This window comes from Quercus lobata, chromosome 3, assembly GCF_001633185.2.
Source record: "Quercus lobata isolate SW786 chromosome 3, ValleyOak3.0 Primary Assembly, whole genome shotgun sequence".
NCBI classification, from domain to species: Eukaryota; Viridiplantae; Streptophyta; class Magnoliopsida; order Fagales; family Fagaceae; genus Quercus; species Quercus lobata.
Genome location: NC_044906.1, coordinates 56517660 through 56533038, shown reverse-complemented (window position 1 = coordinate 56533038; position 15379 = coordinate 56517660). Strand labels below are relative to the sequence as shown.

The 15379-nt window shown below is 34.7% G+C and overlaps 1 protein-coding gene and 1 pseudogene across 1 annotated transcript; both read left to right on the top strand.

Moving 5' to 3' along the window:
- The first annotated feature begins 428 nt into the window (after positions 1 to 428).
- On the top strand, positions 429 to 6618 carry LOC115981117 (annotated as a pseudogene).
- A 4809-nt stretch (positions 6619 to 11427) lies between these two features.
- LOC115982390 (glycosyl hydrolase 5 family protein-like) lies at positions 11428 to 15229 on the top strand. The gene is made up of 4 exons (XM_031104974.1): positions 11428 to 12016; positions 13378 to 13625; positions 13831 to 14351; positions 14543 to 15229. Exons 1-4 carry the CDS (start codon positions 11597 to 11599, stop codon positions 15055 to 15057), a joined length of 1704 nt encoding a protein of 567 aa, XP_030960834.1. The 5' UTR covers positions 11428 to 11596; the 3' UTR covers positions 15058 to 15229.
- The last annotated feature ends 150 nt before the right edge of the window (positions 15230 to 15379 follow it).

The following is a 15379-nucleotide window of genomic DNA, read 5'->3' as shown; positions in this document are numbered from 1 at the left end:
CCCCTTTATATAGGTCAGGATACATTATCTCAGCTCCGCTGCCTTGGTTAATCATCACCCTTTTCACATCGTACCCACCAATTGTAAGTGTAACCACTAAAGCATCATCATGGGGCTGTATGGTTCCAAGTTTGTCCTCATCTGAAAAACCTAACACCAGTGGGATGCCCATCTTGACTCTTTTAGGCATTGAGCTGGATTCCTCAGTTGGGTAACGAGATACTGACATTACTCTGGAAGGACAAGATCCAGTCCTCCCTGGGGCAACAAAAATTTATTGTGCCAAGAGGGAGTCTTGAAGAAGCATCTCCCCGAAGTTCCGAACCCGTTTGGCTTCCCCGACCATTGGAATGATGTAAGAGTTGCTTTAACTTCCCTTCCCGGACTAGTTGGTCCCACAAGTTTTTGCAATCCTCAGTAGTGTGCCTATGATCCTGATGATATTGGCAGTAAAGGTTTTGATTGTGCCTCATAGGATCTTCTACCATCTTGTTTGGCCATTTAAAAAATGGTTCGTTTTTAATCTTCTCTAGAACCTGTTGTATTGGTTCTTGGAATACAGCATTAATCACCTGGGTGTTGGTAGATCTTGGCTTCCCAACAAAATCTTTCCGAGATCAGTTATTATTGTACCGGTTCGACCTGAAATCCCTCATCTCTTGAGGGATCACCTTAGCCTTTCGTTTCCCCTGTATTTGGTCTTCCTCTATCCTTCTATACTTGTTAATCTGATCCATAAGTTGGCGCACATTGGTAACAGGCTTACCAGTCAGAGATTTCCTCAGGTCATGCTCGGTTGGGAGGCCAGCCTTGAAAGTATTGATGGCCACATCGTTATAATCGCCGTCTATTTCGTTAAACATCTCCCAGTATTTATTTGAGTAGGCCTTCAGAGTTTCCCCCTCCCGCATGGACATAGATAACAAGGATCCCAAAGGCCAAGGAACCCTGCTACAAGTGATAAAGCGAGCACCAAAGGCCGGGGTGAGTTTCTTAAAGGAGTCAATAGAATTCGCCCTTAAACCATTGAACCACCTCATCGCCACTGGGCCCAAGCTAGATGGAAAAACCTTACACATCAAAGCCTCATCTTTAGAATGAATGGCCATCCTTTGATTGAAATGACTGACATGTTCTATTGGATCTGTTCGACCATTATAAATGGTGAATGTGGGCTGATGGAATTGTCGAAGAAGACTCGCACCTTCTATGTTTCGCGTGAATGGTGACTTAGAAACTTGACTCAACGCCTTGTTCATGGCATCGTTCCCTAAGCCTTTACGAGGCGGGCTCTTATATCTACGTCTATGGTGATACTCCTCGTCGTAGGAGAAAGTCTTGCTGGACGGAGTTTTGGATCTTTGTCTATAACTAGCACCATCTATCTCCTCAGAGGACAGCTCGAAGTTGGGCGATGAATGTCTTCGCCGTGCGTGGCGCAATTCCCTCTTCAATTCATCAATTTCACGTTGCATGTCTCTATCATTCTTTGAATGAGAAACATGGCTCTTCCTTCGAGACTGGCTTTTACTAGTATGAGCTGTGTGCACACTTCCCTTATGATCTCCTCTCCATTCGAGGCTCCTACGTGGATTGCTATGTTGAGACCCCCTTGACTCTACTTGGTGTAGATTAGCATCCACTTGGTGTGGTCCTATCGCTGCCTCGTGTGGACTTGCTTCTTCCATCTTAAATGTTGTACCCGAATCTCTTTTAGTATAGATCAAGTCTTCCCTACAGACGGCATCAATTGTAAGGACCAAATTTGGATTGGACCCAGTATAGGATTGAGTTTTAGTCCAATAAGCCCAAAAAATGAATTTGTAGAGCGTGGGTGAAAGAACTAGTTTTATTCCAGAAGAAAGACAATAATAGTTGCTGATTTAAGAGCATTAAACACAAATAAGATAAGAAAATCTGTCCTCGGAACGGCCTGAGGAGCTATGTTATAATGTCTTGTTGATGAACAAAGTTACAAGAGTTCAAAGTATCATTACAAGGATTTCTTAGTTTTTCTGATCCCTTTTCTTTAGGCTACCTTCCCATGCTATATACTATAATCTTGGTATCATCTCTACCATACACATGTAGGCTTAGATTCTAGGAACTCCTTCTTGTCCTATCCAACACCTCCTAGAACCATTAACTAGTAGCTGTAGGGCTGCTTAACCACTGTTTAGGTATCACCTCCACATTAATGCGGCCAAAGAGTTAGTTGAGAGGCATTTAATGTAGAGGTAGCAGCTTTTGAAGATATTTGTTGCCTCCCTTTGCTCATCCCGTATCCAATGCCCGACTCTTAGTTGTGATGCAACCTTGAAGAATGTCCAGGATGATAAGACATTCTTACTGACCTCAGATCTCCGTTTCTGAGATGACTTTTCTTCTCGGACGTATGTTGAACTATCACATACAATCTTTATTTCTTCTTCTTATACCATTCCCATTATAACCTTATTTGACCATCCTTGGATTGGGCCATTGGCCCAATTCATACAGTTTTAATAGTACCTTCTAGATAATTGGCCCCCACACAAACAATTATATCAAATACAATATCGAGAAATATATTTGAAAAAAAAAGAAGGATATTGATTGTGGAACCACGAGTTTATTAGCAAAATGACAATTGTTGTGTAAAATCTTGTGTCATGCTCATGCATGCCCACAGAAGTACGAATTATTGCATTATTCCATGATAATAATAAACTGATTCAAAGTGAAATAACAGAATTACGATTTATCTTGAAATAAGTTACTGACTCAAATAAGAAAATATTCAATAATAGATTTTGATAATGTAGTGTATGCCCACAAGATTATGAATCATGACACTGAATTTGATTACTATAGCTTCTTTCCTTCTTCTTCCGTTGTCTCTTAACTAGTTTATCTCTCTAGGAAAAGAAAATTACTCAATCTTTATACACCAAAATAAAGATAGAGAGGCTTAAGTAGAGAGGAAAAAGAAAATCTACTCCAGTACTCCATCAATATACGGTTTACTGATGGTCTAGAATCTAGATAGAGTTTTTAGGGCAATTCTTGGAGTTTCTAAAATCTTCTCCATCAATTTTGAATTGATTGGATTAATTTTACCACATTACCAATATTTAATCAAATATAAACTATCATTAGAGTTATACTAAGAACTTTAAAGGATCTTAATCCATCTTTATACACCAAAAGAAACATTGAGAGGAGACTAGGAGGGTCATCCCTACACTAGTATAAAACTAGTTGTAATTAATTTGACTGTAAATTATTTTTGGTACATCGACATGCTATTTGAAAAATAATTTTGGAGAACACGTAAATTCTTATTTTTACCAACATACAATAAGTCTATTCCGAATAATCAATATAATAACAAAAAACTAAAAATGATATCAAGAACAATCTCATAAAGTTATAGAATTATGTGTATGCATTGTGTTTAAATGTTAATTTGTGCCACTCGGATAAAAATTTGGTGCGAAGTGGTTTTTTGGCCAAACAACCCCTTAAGAATATTAGTCATAGTGGCTACCTTTGTGTTGGACACACTTTCACACACAAAGGATTAAGAACAACTTTATAATAAAGCTTTTCTCTTTTCTCACTCTTCTATTTTTCCTTTCCCCCTTCTTTTCGCTCTTCGTTGTTCTCTTCAATGCAAATTTCACAAATGATGAGGTCGTAGTTATAGGGGTTTTGGGTGGTTTGTATGGAATTCCGACAAATGAGATTGCACAACTTGATTGCATCTTGACCATTGATCTTACCTAACTCTAACAAAAGGATGGTTAGGAAAGTGGCCAATTGGCCACGTGTGGGCCAGGAGCCCCACCTAGCTCAATGAGGTGGCATGCTAGGATCAAGCCATTTGTCACGCCTAGAATAAGCCACTTGAAGGCTGAGAGCCATTGGAATTACCTACCACATTTTATTTATTTATAATTTAATTTATACATGGGATTCACTAAAAATAATACCAAGGGTTAGGAACACACACTAGCATGATCAACATATTAGAACCATGCATAAATTAAATTTCTTTATAATTAGTATTCACTAATATTATCCAAATCAAATTAGTATATATGTGTAGGAGCTTTTATTTTCTTGCATCAACTTTTATGTTTTAAATATGGATATACATAAATTTTGGATAGTAAATACCAAGCGTTAGGAACACACACCAACATAAGCAACATGTTAAAACCACATAGAAATCTTGTTATTATAATTAGTATTCACTAATATTATCCAAAAAAAAAATAGTATATATACGTATGGGCTTTTATATATGTTATTTAAAAACAAATTTACTTTTTAAAAAATGTACATCAACGAATCAATTATGGATATTGGTGTAAAATAATGGACGTAATTGAGTGGAAAAAAAATACTTTCCCTACGTTTATTAATGGATCTTCATTTACAATAAAAAAAGGAATTAAAACTAATTATACAATTCAGGGAAAACTCACTTCCTATATAAAGTAACACTTTCAGACTTTCTCTTCATGCCCAAGCCTCTACTCAAAACCAAAACGTGGCGGAACACTTCTCTTTTCTCCCTCTGGTAGCTATTTTCCTAATCTTTTCTAGTGTCATTTCCCAAAGCAAGCCTGTAACGGCTCTAACACTACAAACCAATTCCCGATGGATTGTCAACGAAGCTGGGCAACGGGTGAAGCTTGCATGTGTAAATTGGGTGTCACATTTGGATACCATGGTGGCTGAGGGCCTCAACAATCAACCCTTGGATGCAATCTCCAAGAAGATGGTGTATATGGGATTTAATTGCGTTAGGCTCACATGGCCATTGTTTATGGTGACAAATAACTTATTGGGTTCTCTTACTGTAAGAGAGTCTTTTCAGAAACTAGGTCTATCTCAATACATTTCCGGTATCCAAGCTAAAAACCCCTCCATCATTGATGTTTCCATTATAAAGGCTTTCTAGGTAAACTAACTATACTTTCTTTCATTTGAAATGGATCTATTTTATAATTCATATTAAATATTACAAATATAAAAATATATTTAATGTCACATCATTTAAAATTTTAAATAACGTAGCAGTTTGTATATTATAAGGAACTTTTACATTTTTAGAGTGTGGTATCCAACCTTGGGGCCAACAATGTGATGGTAATACTAGACAATCACATAAGCCAACCCGGTTGGTGTTGTAGCGCATATGATGGCAATGGTTTCTTCGGTGACATTTATTTCAACCCAGACCTTTGGATAAAGGGACTAACTCAGATGGCTACCTTGTTTAAAGGTGTTCCCAATGTGGTTGGAATGAGCTTCGAGGCCAAAGACAGAATTTGCCTGCTTAGTACAGGTAAATATATGATCTTCTTTTTGTATTTTTTTCCTTCGTAATTATATTCCTTTTTTGGTGACATAAACTAAAGACTCAAGAGGCTAATTTCATTTTTGAAAATGAAATGAGAAGATACATGCCGAAAGGAGCAGAAGCAGTGCACATAGCAAATCCAAACGTTCTTGTTATTCTCTCAGGATTGAGTTATGACACAGACTTGTCATTCCTCCGAAACCATTCAGTGAACCTCACATTCACTAGAAAACTAGTATATGAGGTTCACAGGTATGGATTCACAGATGCCAAGATATGGGAATATAGCAACGCGAACCAAGCCTGTGCAAACGTGGTAGATATATTCATGAGATCTGCAGGATTTTTGTTGGGGCAAGGGTGGCCATTGTTCTTCAGTGAGTTTGGGATGGACCTAAGAGGTACCAATGAACAACTCAATCGGTACATGAATTGCTTCTTTGCATTGGCAGCTGAACTTGACTTTGATTGGAACAAATGGACACTTGGTGGGAGTTATTATATTAAACAAGGAGTTACTGAATTCGAAGAGACCTATGGTCTACTTCATTGGAACACAAGTGAGCCTAGAAATTCAAGCTTCCTGGAGAGGCTCTCAGCTATCCAGTCTCCCTTTCAAGGTAAGACCTCATGGCTATACTTTCAATGGTTCCTTTGAACCCCTTATTTTAATATTTAGAGGATTGTGCCTAGTGCAACAAATGAGACACCTATTCAAAATTGATCATGTGTTATGTTACATTCAATGCACTGGAACATTAAACATCACATGATTGAATACATGTGACTTACAGGGCCGGGTCTATGAGAAGCTAATCCGCACCAAGTAATTTTCCACCCATAAACGGGTCTTTGTGTCCAAAGAAAATCATCACTTGAACAGTTGAGTCTGGGGTCCTGCAATGTCGCTGAAGCCTGGAGCTACACACCTCAGAAAACTTTATCATTGAAAGAAACAAATTTATGCTTAAAAGTAGATGGATTGGGGAAGTCAGCGAAACTTGGTTTGCAGTGACTCTGCTTCACATTGGGAAACCATATCTGATTCTAAGTTGCATCTCTCGTCAACAATTGGCAATGCTACTACCCTTTGCCTTGACGTAGATTCCAGCCATACAGTCGTGACAAATACATGCAATTGCTTAAGCAATAGTAGAATTTGTAGCCCAGAGGGCCAGTGGTTCAAGATTATTACAAGCGCAAGAAGTCTAAGTTCTATAAAAATCCTAAAAGATCCCTCTCCTAAGTCTCAGAACTTATCGTGAAGGTGCCTGATGAGAATTTTATATTAAATTGATTTCTTTTTTTTTTGGGTAGATATTATGGAGCATATTGGTCCGTTCAGCTAGAGAAGAAGCTTCAGTTAAACTTGCAGTGTGTATATATTGTATTTTAGATTAGCATTTGTACACATTTTCCCTAATTTTCGCCTGTGATATTGTAATTAATTAAAATTAGTTAGTTTATTTGTGATAGTTTCCAGGTTGTTACCCTTCTATTTAGAAATTACAAGAGTGCTTAGGGTCCGTTTGGATACAGCTGAAAACTGAAAACTGAAACTGAAAAACACTGTAACAAAATAATTTTTAAATGTGTGAATAGTATCGTAGGACCCATTTTTAATAAAAAGTTGTTGAAAAGTGAGGTTTGTGGGTCCTGTGAACAGTGCACGGGATCCACTGATGTGGTTGAAAATTGTTTGACAAGTCAAATATTATGGCTACTGTTCATGAACAGTGCATGAACAGTAACTGTAACAGTAAAATTTGTCCCTTAAACGCGTGAAAAAAAAAAAGAAAAAGAAAAATGCCAGACGCAGATGCAGACGCTTTCAGCTGAATCCAAATGTACACTTAGTGTTGTAATTTACACATATCAATTGTATCAAAAAGAGAATATCATGTTTTACACATAAAAAGGTTTATTTACTCCCTCATCCTGACTTTGTTAGGCTTATTTAGAAATTCAAAATTTGAAGGGAATATCATTTTTTACCTAAAAATGTACAAGTTTCCCAAATTTCCCTCATTAATTTAAACTTTAATAAAAGAGAGAATATGTTAGGAAATCTATTTATTGAATTTTTAAAGAAGATTTTATTTATTTTAGAACATCCCAAAATTGAATAGAGGCTTAAACAATTTTTTGATATGGTATCAGAGTTCAAACTTTTTGGCATCATCTTATTCTTTGATATCATAATAAATTACCGATTATTTCAAAAGTTTAAGTAGTTAGAAAACAAAGAGTTTAATTATTTAACCATAATTTTACCATTGATATCATTTTTTTCTCAGAGCATCAATTCCATTATTGGAATCCGTTCTCTTCAATACATGAAAACTCATCTCTTTCCACAAATCTTTTTCTCATTTATTTCATTTTCTTTCTGTTCTCTGCTTTCTGCACTATGTTTGATTTTTTTTGCTCTACTCTATCTTTAATCTTTCATTTCGTCAAAGCACAAAAAGGGTTCACGACTTAGCTTCTATTATTGTACACCTGACATTTACATGCAAAAACCCCCCATACACACCTAGCATCCTATTTTTTCCACTTGCTGAAAACTAAAAACTTATTCAACAAAACCCCATTTTTAAATATATTTTTTTGGGTTGAAATTCTGCTTTAATCATGACTTTTATTTTCACTTAAAAATCATAATCCCACCAAAAATTTTCAAATCCAGAAATTCTATCCAAAATTTTTCTTTAATCTTGATTTTTTTCTCTCTAAAATATCATAACTTTCAAAATATTTTTCAAATACAGAAATTGTTTAAAATTCTGCTTTAATCCAGGTTTCTTGAATTTTCCACTAAAGAAAAGCATTTTTCAAATGGAGAAATTCTGTCGAAAATTCTACTTTAATCCTGGTTGAATTTTCATGAAAAACCATAATTATTTTTCAAATAGTTTACAAATGTAGAAATTTCGCCTAAAATTATACTTCAATCTTGGTTTCACGATTTTCAAATGTAGAAATTTCCATATGTTTTTTATACGCAAAAATTCTACATAAAATGCTGCTTTTATTATGATTTCTTGAGTTTCTATTGAATAATCATAATTTTCGAAATATTTTCAAACGTAGAAATTCTACCAAAATTCTGGTTGCTGATTTTACACCAAAACACCTATTTGAAATTATATTTGAGTTCTCCCACTTTCAAAAGTAATTAAGTGCATGTGGATTCCTCATGTTAAACCAATTGTTCGTTAATTTGTTGTAGTAAAAGTCTAGGATATTATCTCCTAATTCATTCCTTTGTTCAAATTGCTGGCCTCCATGACTTCTTTCAAAACCTCTCACCATATTTTCCAACATGAACATTCAAATCTTCTACTATAAAAATAATGATCCCATTTGTTACCCCTTAAATCAAATATTCATCCATGTCCTCCAAGAATATTTGCTTAATGGATTCTTCCAAGCCCATTTGAGGAACATATAATCTAACTTTGTTAATTATCTCTTCTCCTAAAACAAGTTTTTACAAAAATAATTACATTCCGAATCTTCCTAACCTTAACAACTATTTATTTAAGACTTTTATCTATGACTATTCCTACATCATTTCTATTTGAGAAATGATATGTCTACAACATTTTCACAACATTTTCACAATAAATTCTAAGTGGAAGGTTATTACTGGTTGTTATTGTTGGGGCAAAAAAGTAATTTTAGTGTTAGTTTCAAATTTGAACCAATAACAACTAACCACCTGTGATTTGTTGTAAAAATGTTGTAAATGTAACATCTCTCATTCTCTCTTTCTATTTTTATCTTTTCACATATGCAATAATTTAAATCCTGTATGTTTAATTTCCTTAAATTGCTCACCTATCCCCTTAGTCACCTAAAAGCACACTATGTTTATTCTCTTTTAGTCATTATATCCACTATTTTCATTAGTTTCCTCTTTGAACACAACATAGTCCAAGGGTCCATATGACTATATGAACCCTATGCTCCTGGATTAACTTCTTTATCCATACATGTCCAACAAAGCTCAAGAACTCTTGTTCATGTGTCACTACACTCAAGTGTCATCAATATGGCACATTGCTTCTTATAAGGAAACACAATACCTTTTGGTCACTCAAATTATAAAATTTTGGGTTTGGTTAATGGTTGTCCTTAGAGCATTTATTAATGGATCATTTTAAGGAAATAAAAAAAAAAAAACTATTTTTTATGAGAAATATAAAAATAAATGTAAAAAAAAAAAATCAGTTATTTATTTATTTATTTTTTCACATAAAAAATTTCTTAAACTAATACTCTTAGGCATTAGTTAATTTTTCCCTAAAAGTTTTGACGACTTTTTTATTCATTAATGCTCCCAGTGGATTTTGTTGAGATTGAAACTGTACCCAGAGAAAGATAATTTAGGCATGAGTTAGCGCTTGGTCCTGTTGGGCCTTATGGAGCTTTGGGCCTATTACAAGTCATCTTCTAGTTTTTAGCCATCAAGCCCTTCACCTGTGTGACTTCAATTCCAAACTTCGTTTTAAAGTACTTTATATGCGTGGACGTGGACAGCGTCAATTATAGCCCACTCTGTACAAGCCCATATGATATAGAATTATTTAGAATTTAGAAAGAGGGAATTGGTTTAAGAGAACAATGATGTAGACAAGAGAAGAGTGAAATAGTTTCAACCAAGAAATGTATAAATAAATAAAAAAAAATGAAAGATATGGAGTAGAAGAGAAAAATAGCAATTTAGAAAAGCAATAGTATTTGCATTGCCTTGTAAGTTTGCCAAGGTCGAAATGTTTTAAATAGCATTATATCTTGCTTCTAAAGTAAGAAGATGTAATTGCGATTGCGAATGGTGCATTTTCCTTACGTTATACAAGCCTGTTGACCACATTGAATTTCTTGGCGTGTTTCCAACAATAATACGACATTCTCATTCGCATTGCTCAATGGAAAGTGACAAAATTACGAAATAGCCAGTACCCACATTATCCTCCCTAATCTCAACTGAAAATGAAAACATCACTATTGATGCATGGTACATGTTTTTTTTTTTTTTTTTTTGGTTGATAAATAATGCATTGTACAAGTATATTATGTAACAAATATATTATGTAAATATTTCTAATAACTTTAAAAAAATAAAAAAAATAAAAGTTTGCAAATTTTGTGTTTACCTATTATAGAATTAATTAACATGATGATTTTATAATAACTCTGGCTTTGAAATAGTATTGGGTCCCCCCAAAAAAAAAAGAAATAGTATTGGGTAAAATTTAGATACATTCCAGAAGTGCAATTCATTACTTTTAATTAAATTCAAACACATAATTAGGACTGTGTGTGGGTTGGATTGTGTGGGTTAGTTTTAGTTATGTGTCATATACTAAACTTAAAAACTTATTTTATCATTCAAGGATAAAGTTAAGAATTTGTATTTCTTCTAAATCTTATAAAACATTGAAAGAAGTTATAGGAAGTGATCCACTTTCTCATAGAACAAAGTACATGCGACCTAAAGACTTAAATTATGAGTACTTTTTTAACTTTCTATTTTTTCTAAAAATAGATATAGCTATGAGTACCATAACCATACCAATGCTTACAAATATTTTAGAAAGTATCATTCATTTTTCATATTAAAATGTGTAAATTATGAAGTTAACAAAATTAAATTAAATTTTATATATAAGCGGGTTGGGTCAGGTCTTGGCCATTTAAAATAAAAAGTCAACTAGCTACTTTTTTTTTTTTTGAGAGTGAACTAGCTACTTAATCCTTCTAGACACTTTAATAGTTGAACTCGCCAAAGCCACTTAGAAATCAATTTATATCCGTGCGGGGTGGTGCGTTGCATAGCGGGTTGGACAATTTGAGTGAATTGTTTCGTAGGCCTGCACACAATTGCATTGAATTGAGTTATTCTTAAAAAACAGATGGTATTATGTATACTTTCATTAAACAATACAATTATATGTTATTTATTTATTTATTTATATTTTATTTAACTAGAAAATTAACCTATCCACACCTCACGTTTTATATACATATAATAATGAACAATTATTGTCGACTCTCTCCTTAACGGAAGTAAGTCATGGCTTGAGGGACAGACCGAAAGAGACAGATGACAGATGGTGTGGGATTTAGAGAAAACCATTTTTTCTATTAATTTTTTTCTTCAATATAAAGGCTTTTAAGCTAGACTTTCATTTCATCCCAACACTTCTTCCTCAGTAAAAAAACAAATTCATCAAAATGGGCAGGTTCATTTTCTTCACCTTCTTCTCCCTTGTGTCTCTTCTGGCAATCTTCCCCACTGTGATACCTCAAAGCAAGCCTGTGATGGCTCAGCCTCTGTACACCAATTCAAGGTGGATTGTGGACGGAGGAGGGCAAAGGGTGAAGCTTGCATGTGTGAATTGGGTTTCACATCTGGAAGCCATGGTGACTGAGGGCCTTAGCAAGCAGCCCGTGGATGCCATCTCAAAGAAGATTGCTTCCATGGGATTCAACTGTGTTAGGCTCACTTGGCCTCTTTTCTTGGTCACCAATGACTCACTGGCTTCTGTAACTGTGAGACAGTCCTTTCAGAGTCTTGGTCTGTCTGATACCATTTCAGGAATCCAGGCCAACAACCCTTCCATCATTGATCTTCCCCTCATAAAAGCTTTCCAGGTAAAGTAGCTACAGTCCCCTATTCCCAATTTTTTTATGACATAAAAAAAGAAAAAAAAAAAAAGTAAACTTATAACCTGGGCATCCTTATCTTTTGTTTTTTTTGTTTTTTTTTTTTTTTTTTTTTTTTTTTTTAATTTTTTTAATTTTATTTTTAAAATAGATTCTACGGAAAACATGGGTTTTTAGGTTTATTCTAGAACGAACTCAGCCTATGTAGCAGCAATTCTAGTACTTACATAAAAAGCCACTATTTTTACCAGAATTATTTTTCATGGCAGGCTGTGATTGACCATATGATACTCTCATATTCTCACATGAAGCCATGTAGATAATTGTTGCAAGAGTTTTTTTTTTTTTTTTTTTTTACTATTTATTTTGGCCCATATAGTATATACCTTGTAGTCCAAGTGACCAACAAATGGGGCCACGTTGATATTTGAACTAGTCAGATTATTACTTTTATTATTTAGGATAAATCATATTTGTTTCTAAAAAAAAAGGATATATGATAAATCACATTTGAAACATATATTCCAATCAAAACTTATCCTTTTGAAAATTTAAATAGAACCCTATAAGTTTGAGATCGTTTTAATTCAAACCATACACTATTTAAGCTAAGAACATTAATGAAAATGCTTTTAAAAAAATCAAAATCATTTTAAATCAAACCATACACGAATTTATCCTAATGGAATCAATGAAAATGTTTTTAAAAAGTCAGTATGTAATCAATGTTTTACCACGAGTTTAAGTTGTCGGGCTTTAGTGTGATGACAAGTACCTTCAACTGAATGCGGTAAGTTACAGGTTTGAGTCCAGCAATTAATATCTCAAAAAAAATTGAGGCAAGATTGTACACTAATCATCTCTCCCCAATCTTGCTATCATAAGAGTTTTGTGCATTGGAAATGGTGGGTTCCAGTTAACTTAATGGATGAAAAGTTTAATAGTTGAATAAGAGATTTGGGTTCAATCTTTGCATATTTAAATTATTTTTATTTAATTGTAAAATAAATCTTATTGGCTTAGGCTATAGTGATTGATGAAAATAATACTATATATTAGTATGATAATTAATGTGATGGCCACAACAACGAATCAAAAATATTAGTATATTCTAATCTTAATCTTATCTGCATTTGCTTCACGCTTCTAATCATTGTCGTAATATGTAAATACGTCTCTTCTAAAAAAAAACTGTAATATGTAAATACGTACACAACTAGCTCTCTTTCTCTCTGTCTGTATATATATATATATATATATATATATATATAATTCAAGTTACAAGATTGGACGAAAAGAGCTGTATAAGTGTATAACCCCTCTTATAAGTTACAATTTTATGATCTCAGGCTGTGGTGTCTAGTCTAGGGGCAAATAATGTGATGGTCATATTGGACAATCACATAAGCAAGCCTGGTTGGTGTTGCAGCAACTCTGATGGTAATGGGTTCTTTGGCGACAAGTATTTCAATCCGGACCTCTGGATTAAGGGACTAACACAGATGGCCACCATCTTTAATGGTGTCTCCAATGTGGTTGGCATGAGCTTGAGGAATGAGCTCCGAGGCCCCAGACAGAATGTGAATGATTGGTACAGGTAAGTAGGCTTTAGGGGATGGTCTTAAAAGGCTGGGCTTATTTATTTGGACCTTGCCTACAGAATGATCACATCTAGATACTAGATTCATGTGAAGTATACATGACTACATTGTCCTAGAGGCATTTGTAAGATGGGAATTGTTTTTTTCCGTTCAATTCCTAGTGTTGATTCTAATTTCAGATTTGCAATTGAAATGAACTAGGTACTTGCAAAAAGGGGCAGAAGCAGTGCATTCAGCAAACCCAGATGTTCTTGTCATTCTCTCAGGCTTGAGTTACGACAGAGACTTGTCATTTCTCCGCAATCAACAAGTAAACCTCACATTCACTGGAAAGCTAGTATTTGAGATGCATTGGTATGGGTTTTCAGATGGACAAGCATGGCTATCTGGCAACCCAAATCAAGTGTGTGGAAGAGTGGTGGATAACATGATGAGATTGTCAGGATTTTTGCTGGACCAAGGTTGGCCATTGTTAGTGAGCGAGTTTGGGATGGACTTAAGAGGAACCAATGTAAATGACAACAGGTATATAAATTGCTTCTTGGCTACAGTGGCTGAACTTGACCTGGACTGGGCCTTATGGACACTTGTTGGGAGTTATTATTTAAGAGAGGGGGTAATTGGGTTAAATGAGGTCTATGGAGTGCTTGACTGGAGTTGGTGTGAAAATCGAAATTCAAGCTTCTTGGAGAGGATATCTGCTGTTCAATCTCCATTTCGAGGTATAAGTTAATGGTATTCCTTTTTCCTGTTACTTTTTTCTCCCTTACAAAATCAAATCCTCACAGCTGCAATTCAAATTTTCTTCTAACCTTTAAGTCTGAGGTCATAATTTTTCTGGTTTTATAACGATTTAGATAATCATCAATACTAACATTGTAACATAACCAAATTGTGCTCATGTGACTTGCAGGGCCAGGCCTATCAGAAACTAATCTACACAAAGTGATTTTCCATCCATCAACCGGTCTCTGTGTCCTAAGAAAATCATTGTTTGAACCATTAAGGTTAGGTCCCTGCTCTAACTCTGAAGGTTGGAGCTACTCAGCCCAGAAAACTTTAACATTAAAGGGAACATATTTCTGCTTACAAGCAAATGAATTGGAAAATCCAGCAAAGCTTGGTATAATTTGCACAGACAGTACTGCAAAGTGGGAAACCATCTCAGATTCTAAAATGCATCTCTCAACAAAGGTTAACAATGGTTCTACCGCTTGCCTAGATGTAGACTCCGAAAATACCATTGTTGTGAGTACCTGCAAATGCTTGGGTAGAGATAACATGTGTGACCCAGGGAGCCAGTGGTTCAAGCTTGTTGACAGCACAAGAAGTTCAATTTCTACAAAATCCTTTCTTCAGATGGACTCGATATTGGCTTTGCCTGGTAAGGATTTTGTATGGAAGTTGTTGAGATCAGCATTAGAGTAATGGGCAAAGGGAAGCAACCAAACAAGTCATTCACAATTGAAAAAAAAAAATTCAGGATAGAAAATGGTGAATCTTCCCAATTTGCACACAGATGTTGGACTTGTTAATCTCACAGGAAATTTCATTTTGTAAAATAGAATAAAATAATGAAGGTTAATTATTTCCTGTCTAATTTCTTTAGATTAATTATTGGGCTAATTTGCAGCGTAAATATCAACCATAGCATGCTAATACCCGCTCACTTTTTCCTCTGAAACCGAGCATTGATTCCTATTTCATTTTCAAATTCTTATACCTTCCCCCTTACAAAATAATTTTAACA

Excerpts from the sequence above, each read along its gene's own strand:
- LOC115982390 (XM_031104974.1), top strand. The coding sequence starts at position 11,597 with ATGGGCAGGTTCATTTTCTTCACCTTCTTCTCCCTTGTGTCTCTTCTG. Across the intron at positions 13,626-13,830 it reads AATGTGAATGATTGGTACAG|GTACTTGCAAAAAGGGGCAG; the intron begins GTAAGTAGGCTT and ends GAAATGAACTAG. Across the intron at positions 14,352-14,542 it reads TGTTCAATCTCCATTTCGAG|GGCCAGGCCTATCAGAAACT; the intron begins GTATAAGTTAAT and ends TGTGACTTGCAG.